The 13,291-nt window shown below is 41.2% G+C and overlaps 1 protein-coding gene across 5 annotated transcripts in view; it reads left to right on the top strand.

The window, feature by feature from the left end:
* The window catches only part of TBC1D5 (TBC1 domain family member 5), a 542,652-nt gene that overhangs the window by 481,390 nt on the left and 47,971 nt on the right, over positions 1 to 13,291 (top strand). For all 5 annotated transcript variants that reach the window (XM_061194718.1, XM_061194716.1, XM_061194717.1 and 2 more), the window contains one exon: positions 4,223 to 4,386. In XM_061194718.1, coding sequence (XP_061050701.1) covers positions 4,223 to 4,386 — 164 coding nt within the window. The remainder of the gene's footprint in view (positions 1 to 4,222; positions 4,387 to 13,291) is intronic.

The following is a 13,291-nucleotide window of genomic DNA, read 5'->3' as shown; positions in this document are numbered from 1 at the left end:
AAAACTATCCTTCAAAAAGAAAGGAGAAATTAAGACAGTCACATAAACAAAAACAGAATCCAATGCTAGCAAATCTGCCCTGTAAGACGTAATAAATGGAGTCCTGCGGGCTGAAATGAAGGGATACTATAAATGAATTCAGATCCACACAAAGAAAAAGAGCACTGATAAAGGTAACTACATAGGTAAATATAAAATACAGCATAAATGTATTTTGTTTATGTCTTATATTGTTAACAGAGCAGTACTACCCAAATTGATCTATGTATTCATCGCAATCACCATCAAAATCTCAGGTGTCTTTTTGGGAGAAACTGACAAGGTGATCATAAAATTCATCTGGAAATGCAAAATCCCCCTAAAGGCAAAAAAACAGTTTTGAAAAAGAACAAAATTGGAGAACTCATACTCCTTGATTTCAAAACTTACTATGTAGCTACAGTAATCAAGACAGTGTGGTACTGTCATAAAGATAGGCATGTATAAATGGAATAGAGTTGAGAGCATAGAAATAAACCCTTACATTTGTGGTAAGTCGATTTTCAACAAGGATACCAAGACCATTCAATGGGGAAATAATAGTCTTTTCTAGAAATAGTACTGGGAAAACTGGATCTCTGCATGAAAAAGAATGAAGTGGAACTACTTCCTCACATTATATACAAAAATTAACTCAAAATGGACCAGACTTAAATGCAAGAGCTAAAACTATAACACTCTTAAAAGAAAATATAGGAGTATATCTTTGTAATTAGGCAGTGTCTTCTTAGACATGATACCAACAGCACAAGCAACAAAAGAAAAAATAGGTAAAAAAAAAAAAAAAAAAAAAAAAAAAAAAAAAAAAAAAAAGAAAAAATAGGTAAATTCATCAGAATTAAAAACTTTTTGGTTTCAAAGGATACCATTAAGAAAGTGAAAAGGCAGTGCACAGAATGGGAGAATTCTTTGCAAATTATATATCTGAAATGGAATATATGAAGAATCCTTACAGCTTAACCATAAAAAGACAAATAACCCAGTGTTAAAAATGGGCAAAAGATTTGAATAGGTGTTTCTCCACAGAAGATATACAACTGTCTAATAAGCACATGAACGCAACATCCTTAGTCATTTGCATTGGTAAATTGCAAATAAAAATCACAGTGAGATACCACTTCATACCCACTAGGGTGGCTAAAATAAAAAACAGCCAAAAATATGTGTTGACAAGGATGTGGAGAAACTGGGACCCTCATAGGATGCTGACGGAAATGTTAAAATGGTGTAGCTATTTTCAAAACCAGTTTGGCAGTTTCTCAAAATGTTAAACACAGACTTACCATATTGACCCAGCAGTTTCACTCCTAGGTACTGACCCAAGAGAAATGAAAACATAGGTCCACACAAAATTTTATACACGACTGTTTGTGGTACAAACATAATAATAATAGCCAAGAAATGGATACAAGCTATAAATGTCCATCAACTGATGAGTGGATAAGCAAAATGTGGTCTATCCATACAATAGAGTATTATTTGGCCGTAAAAAGGAATGAAGTACTGACACAGACTACAGCATGAATGCACCTTGAAAACATTGTGCCAACTCTTAGAAGCCAGGCACAAAAGACCACATATTGTATAATTCCACATATTGTATAAATAATTCATTTATATGACATGTCCAGAAAAGGCAGAGCCATAGAGACAGAAAGTAGATTAGTGGTAGCCAGCGGGTATTGGGAGGAACTGCTAATGGGCACAGGTTTGTTTTTTTGGGTGATAAAAATGTTCTAAAATTAGATGGTGATAGTTAAGAGTCTCTGTGAATATACTAAAAACCGCTGAATTATACACTTTTAAAAGGTGAGTTTTATGGTATGTGAATTATATCTCAATAAATCTGTTATTTTTTTTTAATAAAGGCAATTTTCACATTTAGTCTGTTTACAGTAAAAATGTATTTACGAATTAGTGGTATAATTTTAAAAAGAGAAAATAAATAGGTGGTTCCTGAAGTCTTTTTCAGCTCCAGCATTCTAGGACCCTCTACCAGTGAGCTCGTCACCATGCAGCGTAGCCTAGGGAAGTTATGACCTAGAGCCTGCAGGTGGGTGGGAGACAGACAGAGGCAGAGGAGGGAAGAAGGGAAGGTGCGGGGGGCGTAGACAGTCTAGACCCTGAAGTCAACATCAGATGCTTCTATGGCCTGGGACTCTGCTGCCCCTCCTTTCCCAACCTCAAGACTGCCTCTGTCCTCCTCAGGGCTCAGCTCTGACATCACCCACTGCAGGTGTATTCTCCAGGAAGCAGACCCTGAGACGGAGTTAGAAGTACAGAAGGCTTACTGGGGACTAACATCTGTGAAAGGAAAAGAGGAGGGGATGGAACTAAGAAGGGGGGTGTCATCAGACTGCGATGCAGACCTCACGGAGGTCTCTGGAGGCTCAGCAGGAAGCCTTGAGGCCGAGTTCCTAGTAGAAGAGCCCTGTGTCGTCAGGTGGAAATGGGTCGGCCCTTTACTGCTGGTCACTGACCGACAGTCACATGTGAAGACTGACTTTATAAAAATAACAGCTTTATTGAGGTATAATTCATATGCCATCAAATTTACTTTTCTTTAAGTGTGTCATTCAGTGGTTTTTAGCGTATTCACAGAGATGCTCACCTCATACCACTATCTAACATTTGGAGTTAAACTTGACTGCTCTCATTCCTCTCATGGATTCGTCAGTAAATCTCATCAGTTTTGTACAGAATCTGACCTCTTCTCACCACCAAGCTGTGGTCATTCTGCTGACTTGGATTTTTGCAATGGCAAAAATTGTTTCCCCTCTTTTTTTGCTCTCTCCTACCCCTAAATTATTCCCAATGCAGCAGTCAGAGGGATCCTTTTAAAATTAAGTCAAATCATGTCACTCTCCTGCTCAAATCCTCTAGCAGCTTCTACTGGCTTCGCTTCTCAGAGGAAAAGTTATCAAAATTGTCTACAGTTCCTCACCTGACGTGATGCCCCAGGCCTCATCCCCTCCCCGCATTCTTAGCTTTAGCCACACTGGCCACTCTGCTGTTCTTCAGAACCACCAAGGTCCTGCTTGGGGCCTTGGCACTTGCTGTCCCTTCATATTGTCTGCAAAGCTGGTATTTTACCTTCTTCAAGTTTTTGCCCAAATGTCCTGCACCTCAGTTCTCAGTGACGCCTTCCCTGACCATCCTATTTCAAACTGTACACCTTCCTCAGACACTGACAATCCCCTTTCCTGCTTTCTTTTTCCCCACAGTGTTTATTACCATCTAAAATCATATATATTTTATGAATGTGTCTGTCTCCCCTCACTAGAAACTGAATGCCTTGAGGGATGGGAGTTTAGATGGCTCAGTTTCCACTGTCTCCCTGCCCCGCTAAGTGCCTGGTACTTACTAGGCCCTCAGTTACTATGGGTGAATGAATGAATAATTGAATGCACACCAGGTGCTGCGCTAGGTCCTTAAATCCTCATAACAACCTTCCGGAAATGTTCCCATCGTATACGTGAGACCTGCGTGGGTCTGGCCGCAGCCAATTCTGTTCACCTATCTTCTGTGCCATGCTGCTCTCCCAGCAGGCCCTCCTGGAGCCCGTGCTCCTGTCTAAGGGAGCTTCGTGGCTCCAGAACCTCTCAGTGAAAAAGGCACTGCAGGAAGTCACAGATGCACCCACGCTGATGTGGGGACCAGTCTTGGATGTAGCCCTTGAGCCAGCACCTTGTCCCATTTCCAGATGCTTCTACTATGGCCTGGGGGTAGCGGTGTATTTGTTGTGCAATTAATGAAAAGGAAAGAGGTGCTTTTGAAAAACTGGCAAAGGATTTAGTTTTTTTTGTATATATTAATAATAATAATGTGCCATATAATTGTTTCTGGCTTCTCTTATTAAGGATGATTCCATTAGTGAGGGAAAATCCAGTCATTTCACCTGTGATTTCTGAAAATTGGATTTTTTCGTTTTTTGATATGCATACCACACTTGGACCATTGTAGTTTAAATAACGCGCAGAAAACTATAGCAGTACTTCATTGTTTTAAAAAATCGGCAGCTATTCTGATACATAAAAATGCGTGCATCTTAACACTCCACAGTGTCATTATGTTGACAGTGTGAATAAAGAAGTATTCTAATTGATCATTTATTAAAAGCAGTAAATTCAGTAGCAGTGAAAGAGTCTGGTGTCTCATTATTGCTACTTAATTTTTCTTACAGGACAAAGCTCTAAAAACATCCGTTCATCTCCAAGCATTGAGAGTTTGCCTGGAGGAAGAGAGGTCACTGGCTCCCCACCTTCATCTGCTACTAAAAAGGATTCCTTTTTCAGCAACATCTCCCGTTCACGCTCACACAGCAAAACTATGGGCAGAAAAGAATCTGTAAGTATTTTGAGGACGGTTTTCTTTTTATCCTACATTTTTCTCTAGAATGCTGCATTTGTGAAAGCCTCTCTTCGTGCCTAGTTTTAAAAAGTTCTTAAAATTTTTATGGACTAAAATGAACTATTTCATCAGAAATATTTTTATTATTATAATTTAGTAATATTTTAATGCTTTGATCTATATTACACTGGGGTGGGGGTGAGGGGAAGTAGCATCAATTAAAATAAGTTGAATTCCAAATCTTCATCCTTTTTTTCCTCTACAAATGCCTTTGTCAAAGCCTGTATTGTCTTCTAAAATGCTAACAAATAGCATTATAGCAAACCATAGAATAAGACACTTAAACCAAGCTGTTTTTTCAGTTTTAAGTCCTTCTTGAAAATGAAAAACAGCTATTTTACCAATTGTTTTTAAAAGTTGTACAAATTACCTTTAAATTATGGTATATAGATAGCTGCTGTCTAAGATCCTTTGTATACATTACTCAAAAGGACACAGCTAATGCATATCAACTACAATACTTAAAAAATCTTGTTGTTTCTGAAAAAATTTTTAAGTCACCTTCACAAGAGATAAAACATTTAGTCACACTTTATAGCTAGTTCAACCCAGTATTCTAATATGAAGAATTCATCTGCCCACTGGAAGAGGCTGTAAATGCAAGGTCTTACAGCCAAGGACTAGCTGTTGCTGAAATAGTGCTAAGATGGAGGGGTGGGCTGTGCAACCTTTGAGGGATAATTATTTAAGGTACATGGGCCAGATAACAGCATGGTATCTATCTGCGTGACTGTATGACACTCAGCTTCCTGGTGCTTCCGCCTCCTCATCTGCAAGTTAAACAACATACTTTGCCCTCTGAAGGGAAGAGTTCACCACATACTCTCTCGGGGCGCTTTCCACGTGTAGGAACCGTGCTTCTCTAATTTGTAGAAGAGCAGAGTGGAACTTTCATTTGCAAATGGCAGCTTTAATGCAAGCAGTTAGCTCTGCTGCCTCCTAAACTCCACTCCAAGAACAGTTAAGGTCGTTTCAGATAAACCCTCGAGGAATAAGGAAACAGGAGAGACCATAGCAGCTAGCTTTTTGTTACTTGGAAAGCAGGTGTTAAGTAGAAGCTAACTTAGCGGCCTAAGAAAGCTGTGAATGCTAAGCCAGCAGTAGGGAAAAACCAAGAAGCAACCTGAGTGAGACGGTAAAACCCTCTAGAAGCTCAGGAACTGGAAACGGGGTGAAGATGGAGCTGAAGACATGAGGACTGGTTAGAAGTTTCTTCAAGAAACGGATAGATTCCCATCCTCACTCTGGCAGAAGACTGGAGGTTTAATTCTCTGGAAAGTGTGAAACAGAATGTCTCTGGACTGAGAGAGATCAGGAATATTCGAGTATGAGATCACCCTCCTGGAAAAGGGTGTTGAATATATTTAAATACTGAATTGAGATCCCCAGGCCTCACCCCGCTTGCTTCCCAGAACACCAGTAAGTATGTCCCTTCAGGCAGGAGATTGGAAGGGTTTTCTCTAGGCAGAAGTCACAAATAAAAAAAACCTTAGGGGCTTCCCTGGTGGCGCAGTGGTTGAGAATCTGCCTGCCAATGCAGGGGACACGGGTTCGAGCCCTGGTCTGGGAAGATCCCACATGCCGCGGAGCAACTAGGCCCGTGAGCCACAACTACTGAGCCTGCGCTCCGCAACAAGAGAGGCCGCGATAGTGAGAGGCGCGCGCACCGCGATGAAGAGTGGCCCCCACTTGCCGCAACTAGAGAATGCCCTTGCACAGAAACGAAGACCCAAAACAGCCATAAATAAATAATTAATTAATTAATTAATTAATTAATTAATTAAAAAAACAAAAAACAAAAAAACCTTAGGGGTTCTCCAGGGAAACAGCCAGTTCACTTTACAGTGAACTCAACCATCACAGGCCCATCTAAGCACAGAACTTTCTCTTAACTTGTAGTTCACACTATTTTATATGAACAAGACAGGCAAGAATCACCAGATACTAGAGGAGAGCATCTAATAGTGACAGACAGGCAGAAACAAATAGAAAAAAAGCAACTGGGAAGAAACAAGTCTTTGCAGGAGAACGCTTCAGAAAATAATATTCATCCAGAGAATAACAACAACAACAAAAGCTATTAGAAATTAAAAGATGACATCTGAAATATAAAACTCAGTAGAACAGTTGGAAGATAAAATTGAGGAAACCTCCCCAGAAAATAGGATACAAGACAGAAATGGAAGGTAAGAGAAATAAATATAATAAATAAAAAAAAAATTAGAGAACCAACCCAGGAGGTTCAAAATCTAAAAAAAACAGGAGTTGCAGAAAGAGGGAACAGAGAAAGTGACAGGAAGGAAATAATCAAAAATATAATTAAGTTAGTTTTTCCACTAATGAAAGACCTGAGTTTTCAGATTGAAAAAGTTCATAGAAAGTCCCGCGTGAATAAAAACAAACCCACACCCAGATACATCACCGAAAAAGCTCAGAACTCGGGAACAAAGAGATATCCTACAAACATGTAGAGTTGGGGAAAAAGAAAGATTTCCAGCAAAAGGTGAGGAATTACAATAGCTACAAATTTCACATGGCAACACCAGAAGTAAGACAGTGGAGGAGAAATTCCTTCAAAGTTCTGAGGGGAAATTACTTCCAGCCTAGATTCAGTCCCTAGCTAAGCTAATTAAGTGTGAGGGCCACTTTCAGACATCCAAGATTCAAAAAATGTATTCACATGCGCCCATTCTCAGAATCCACTGGAGGATGTGCTCTACAAGAATGAGGACAGGTACCGAGGATAAAGAATACATGAGAACAGGAAATAGCTCATCCAGGGCGAGACAAAAGGATTCCTCAGAAGGGTAATGCAGGGAACCCCCAGAGTGTACAAAGCATGCTGTTTAGCAGATCCAAAGAGCCGCGGCCAGCCCGGACTGGGGCAGCTCAAAGGTTCCAGACAGTTTTCTCTAAAAAGACGAAATTGGAAGAATGACTTGTATATTTGGACAAATCAAGAAATTTACACAGCTACAGGTGAGTTTAGGTTTGAATTAGTGATAACTTTATAAAAATGAAGCCATTAAAACACAGACAACTATACACCAATAAAAATGAAAAAAACAAAAAACAAAAAACACAGGACAAGGTAACTCCAAAGAAAAACCAAGAGTATATAGGAAAAGACAGAAAGGTATTGATAAACCCTGTCACTGAGCCAGGCCTGGAATTTACCTAAACATTATGATGTAAGTCTACTGACTGTTAATCATGATAAAAATCCATTGAGAAAGGTGGGTGGGGAACTGCGTTTGCTTGGGGAGGGGAGGGGGTAGGTGGTGGTCAGCAGAGCTGCATCTTCATCTTCTTTCCTGGAAAATCAGCGAATAATACTCTAGAAAAATCAAGAGGTGGCAATATAAGCTAGAGCTATAAAGGTGAGAAAAAAAGCACGTGTAAAGGAGTTGAAAGTGGTTGCTAGAGCAGGAAGCGGAGGGTGGGGCTGTGAGAACTGCTTTTCATAACAAGCCTCGTAGGACCATTGGACTCTTTTCAGCGTTACATATGTAACTCAGATTAAAAATAATAACTAAAAATCTCAACAAAAATAGGATGTATTGGCATAATAAATTAGTAGAGGAGCTGTCTGCCTGTACAAAGAGCATGCCTCTGAAGAACCAGAATAAGGAATAACAAGTGAGAAAGCATACGGAGACGGGTCTGATTTGCGTTCTGTCCTCTTAATTAATTACTTTTCTTTATGGTGCTACTGTAACTTAAAACTGAGAATTTGAGCAAAAACAGAAACAGAGTAAGTCTGACTCTCTACATAGACCTGCTGTGAACCCAGAAGCAGAATGCCCAACTCTTATTCAAAATTTAGTATATTTCCTAAGTTGTGGGAAGTAAGTAGACGGAACTTTTCAAGAGAAAGCGCACAGTTTTCCGAGTTACAGGTTATTATTTTAGGAAATAATGTATCGTGGTCAGTGCTCTTTGCCAAATCATTCCAGTTCTGCGCCACTCTGGGCACTGGACGGGATTGCACCCCCCCCCGTCCCCTGGGACCCGTCGGAGCTGTGTGGCCTGTTGTGTCCCGTGAGTTGGGAACGGCAGTGGCAGGCATGTGTTGCCACTGAAGGGCTTTCCACAGCCCTCTCCTTCCCTCTGGCACGGTGAGCAGAACCCATGTGCCAGCCCATGATAGACGTGGAGCCTGAGTGAGAAACAAGCCTTTATTGACTTAAGCTGAGATTGTTGCTTTGCACAGAGTAATGCACAGTTGGAAATGTTCAGGCCCAGAGCTGAGATTCATTCTCCCTTGGGACCACCAGAGTGGTCCCAGTGGCACCAGAGCCTGTGACGAGGCACCGACCATCCTTGCGCCCACTTTGCTTTCATTTCCAGCCCCATTTAGTGTGATACAGGGGTTTTCCATGTCCTCAAAAAAGTTCAAGGTAATTTTTCATTCACATCATCATCATCACCAGTTTCTCACACAGCAGGTGGCCAGAAACTGAAGCAAGGACATCTGTTGCTTTGGGTCCCTAGTGCCTTAAACTGTATGATGCCTTTCAGATGTCAAGACTCAGCTGATCTTTTAAAGTATCCCAGGGTTAAGAAATGGTTGATGTCAGTTAACAAAAGGCTGAAATAGCAGTTGAAAACAGACATTAAAACAAAGGTAACCTAGTAAGTCGCTATCAACCTAAAAGTGGTGAAATCTGCTTATAATGTGTCTAATCTTATCATTGAGAAACAATTTTTTTCAACTCAATATAGGTATAACGTATTTTGGAGAAGATTCACGTATTAGGTCACAGAACTTATTTCCTCTCACCATTGCCTTTTATGGATCATAGAAAGACTTTATGGATCATAGAAAGACTTTCTGTAATCCACAGGCTACCTTTTTTAAATGAAGGTGTATCACATTTACTCCTGGTAATGCCCCCGATCTGGTTGTATAATAGAAGAACACAAAACTGAGCTAAGATTATAGAGAGGTAACAAATTAAGCTTTGTGCGATGTGTTTATAAAAGACATTATTTTCTGAAATGCACGCAAACTAGTAGGAAGTTTTAAGAATTGACCTTGCTTCTTTATCAGTGGTAGTATTGTTTTGAGGATTGGTATTTATTCATGAAAACGACTTTCCCTCTGCTTTGTTTCCCAAAAGAGTCTTTAGGGCTCACCTAATTCCATCCAGGTTTTAATCAAGCTCTGATTTTTTAGTCTTGAGGAAATTGGCAATTTTGATACTTAAGTTTTCATGCTTTATTTCACATGGTAATATAAATGACATCCAGTACTTAGTTTTCTAGAAATCTATTTTAGTTGGTCATTCATCTGACTGCTAAATAAATTTTAACTTGTTTTAGCATCATTAGTCATGTTCTATGATTGTTGCCAAGTCGTTTTCCAAGAATATCTTTGCTAAGGTTGAAGATAGGGAATATGAGAAAGACTCTAAAATTGATTTGTGTAGGTGAATAAGTTCTAATCTTTAGCACATTAGCCAACTAAACGATCTTTTCTGAATTCCTGATGAACTGCAAGACATTATGCTGTGCTTTGTGATAATTACATACCAATCTCCGAAGATCTAAACTTATAAATGGTTCAGAATCCTCTCTAAACCACAGGAAATCAAAATTATCTGAGCTGAAAGTCCCTGCATAAGACAGGGTGTGTAATAAGCTACCCACCACCTGCGGGCTCGCAGCACCACTGGGGGTGCCACCCTGTGTCTTTGTGACCCCCCCACGCACTCATCTTTGTCCTACAGTAGTTTGAACATATGCCTTTGTCATACTGATAGGATTTATTTTTATAGTATTCATTGATCTCTCCTTTATCACAACAAAATGACAAAAAGTGTCAGATGAGTGAAAACAGATTTGAAAGCAGACTCATACTTCTGGAAGTATAGACAACCTGAGCATTACCTGACCTACATTACCTGATTACATCATCTCAGGTCATGTTCTAGAAATTGGGATTCAAGACATATCCATATAAGACACATGAGAGCAGTCCCAGTGAAGGTGCTTATAGTGAAATTGGGGAGGGGAGAACACATCAAAAGTTAAGTAATAATTACACTAAATAAAAATATAACTCATCAGCAGGAGAGGCGTAAGATGGTTTAATGCTATCCAACAGTAAAGACAGTAACTAATACGGATCCAAAAGATAGACCACCATGGGCTTTATTGCTCCCGATGAGCTTCATGTGAGAGATTAGACTTGAACCACAGACATATTTCTTCTTCCACCAACTGCAGCCATTGTTTTCCCTCATGAAGACCCTGTGACTTCCTAGGAGAGATGGTGGGGGGCGGATATTGAACAGGTGGTCAGCAGTGCCTGCCGTAGCTGTTCTCTCCTCCCTCACGTCCTCTGACAGAGTGTAAAATAGTTGGGCTTATGTCAAGTTGCTTTGGGTAAGAGTAAGAGAAATTACTATCTCAAATGAGGAAATTTGTTGCTTATTATCTAAAATAACAAGAGTCCCGAGAGAGGCAGGTGTGGAGTTGGATGATTCAGCACTGGGGTCGCCAACTTTCCATTCGGCCACCTCAGTGTGTTGGCTTTGTCCTCAACCCGCTCCCGTCATTTTTCTCAAGAAGGCTGCCACAGAACCCGGCAGGTGTCCTGTCACCCCTACCCCCTCACACGCACACAGCATCTTCCAGAGAAGTCTGTTTGGAAGTTCCCCAGCAGGCTTTCCCTCCCATCTCATCGGTTGGGCAGAATTAAATCCCATGCCCACTCTAAACCCAGTCAGCCAGGGGAAAGGTTTAGAGAAGTCCATGGCTGTGTGGAAAGGCGGTAGAAGCGGGTGACCAGACACTTTGATGGACCAGTTATCCCTGAAGTATTAATTGCCAAAACGGTTCATCTAATCCTTCCCTAAAGCATTTACGTTTGAAAAGAGCCAGTTCTGTTGTATCAGTGATGTTTTAGTTGTGGATTTTCAGGCAGCTTGAGTTGGACTGGTAGTTGGAAGAGAGAAATTGAGCAGTGGCCTTCCCAGTAGGTCAGAATTTTCCTGGCTATATGATTTTTCTCTTCAGTCAGTGATGTATAATTCCTAAGAAGGTATATTATGTGGAAAGTATTGATTATAATGGATTTTTTATGGGCTTCTGCATGGAATTGAAAATTGGCATCTAGAGTGTATCTAATTACAGGACTTTTTTCAAATAATATATAATTGTAATCGCTCACTTAATCAGTAATACTAATGATAACTGGATTAAAATACAGTCCTAGTGAAAATACATTCCCATTTAAGATAGTTTATTGAAATGAATAGATATAAAATGAATTTAAATATCAGTTTTTCTGGCTTCTTTTTTAATTCTCACGATAGGAATTTTAATTTAAGGCCAAAATGAACTCAGATAGTTGATCCATGATATTTAGTTGTCATTTGGTGTCATGTGAATCGTGCTCACATAACAAGTCTTTCTGCCAGTGTGTCAGCTCGGGGTCAGGGAAGATGGACCATATCTTTGTAGGAGTGTCCCATCCTTCTCTCTCTCTCTTTTTGCCTTACCCAGTCCACATAATATCATTGCAAAGAAATGTGAACATCAGAGGGAACATCATAAAGAACGCTCTGTTGTCGACAGCTTATAGGATGACAATATTAATTTAACTTCCGTTAAAGTTTTATAACCAACTTTTAACATCTTTATGCATCAATAAATTTATTTTTAACCAAAAACTCTGAGGAGCCTCTGAAAACAGAACCACAGGGAGTGGAGTGCTGAACCTTGACTTAATGCCCTTTTTAGGGCAGTGAAGATGTTGCCCTTTGGGGATGAATGAGACGCTTATCCCCTCGTGCTGGGCCCTCTTCCTCCATCATTTGTCTTCAGCCCCATAATCTCCATAAAACGCCAAGATGCCAGACTAGACCATACTGATCACTGCCCCAGAGGCAGAGACAGTGGTTTGGGGAGAGCTCAAGTGAAGCAATTAGAAGTATTTAGAATTCCCGGCCAGAAATTCCTGTGGGTTTGAATGATCTCAAATTAAATGTGTCATTGATAGCATTTGCTTCCTTCCAATGGCCTTTCTTGAAACTTGACATTTATTTCATCTTTTAATGGCACGTTACCTTAGGGACAGTAATTTGTGCCCCGAAGTGCACATGTGCGTGGCAGGGAAGGAAGTGAGGGCTTCCCACTGTCCCGTGCAGACGGCGGTCAGCCAAGGCCAGAGGCCAAACTGAGGATGCTGTTGGGTGGTCCTCCTCTTTCTGCCTCGATGGCATCCCCAGCGCCTCCTACCCAGCGCCGTCCTGCTTTTAAGTCTTCTACCCCTAACATCTCATCATTTGTCCTTTGAAATACCTATGTTCACTTTTCCAGGACGCTGTATTTTTAATCCACTGGGCTTTACTCCCAGAAAGAATGGTTTTGCTCCTGTCGTAGGAACTCTAGGCCTACTGAGCAAACGGGGGGGGGGGGGGGGGGGCGGGCGGGCGGATCTTTGTCATGCGGCCTGCCCCTTGCCTTGAAACCTTAAGGCCAAGTCACGCCTTTCTGGTTGCTCCTCGTGCCAGAGCTGCTGTACCCAGAGGGTCGGTCATAGGCTTGGGCGCCTTTTTCCTTCCCTCAGCCCTGCTATCTTCCCCCCAGTTTTTTGCTCTGAGACGCCCGTGTGTCAGGCATTCATGGACCGGTGTGAGTACCGGGCAGCTCACGCCTCCCGCAGGGGAGGAGGAAGCAGAGTGACAGGCATCACCAGTGCAGCCTGGGCACTGCTCATGAGAGCCCCGCTGAGGGCAGGTGGGCGCTAAACCCAGCCTGGGCGAGGCTCACCAAGCAGCAAGCCTGAGCTGGGGGCTGTTTCTTTCTCTGCTCAAAGGTGGTATCCATTCCC

The sequence above is a fragment of the Eubalaena glacialis genome, chromosome 6 (genome assembly GCF_028564815.1).
Source record: "Eubalaena glacialis isolate mEubGla1 chromosome 6, mEubGla1.1.hap2.+ XY, whole genome shotgun sequence".
Lineage (NCBI taxonomy): Eukaryota > Metazoa > Chordata > Mammalia > Artiodactyla > Balaenidae > Eubalaena > Eubalaena glacialis.
Note: the sequence above shows the minus strand (reverse complement) of the source record. Positions and strands in the feature narration are given on the sequence as shown.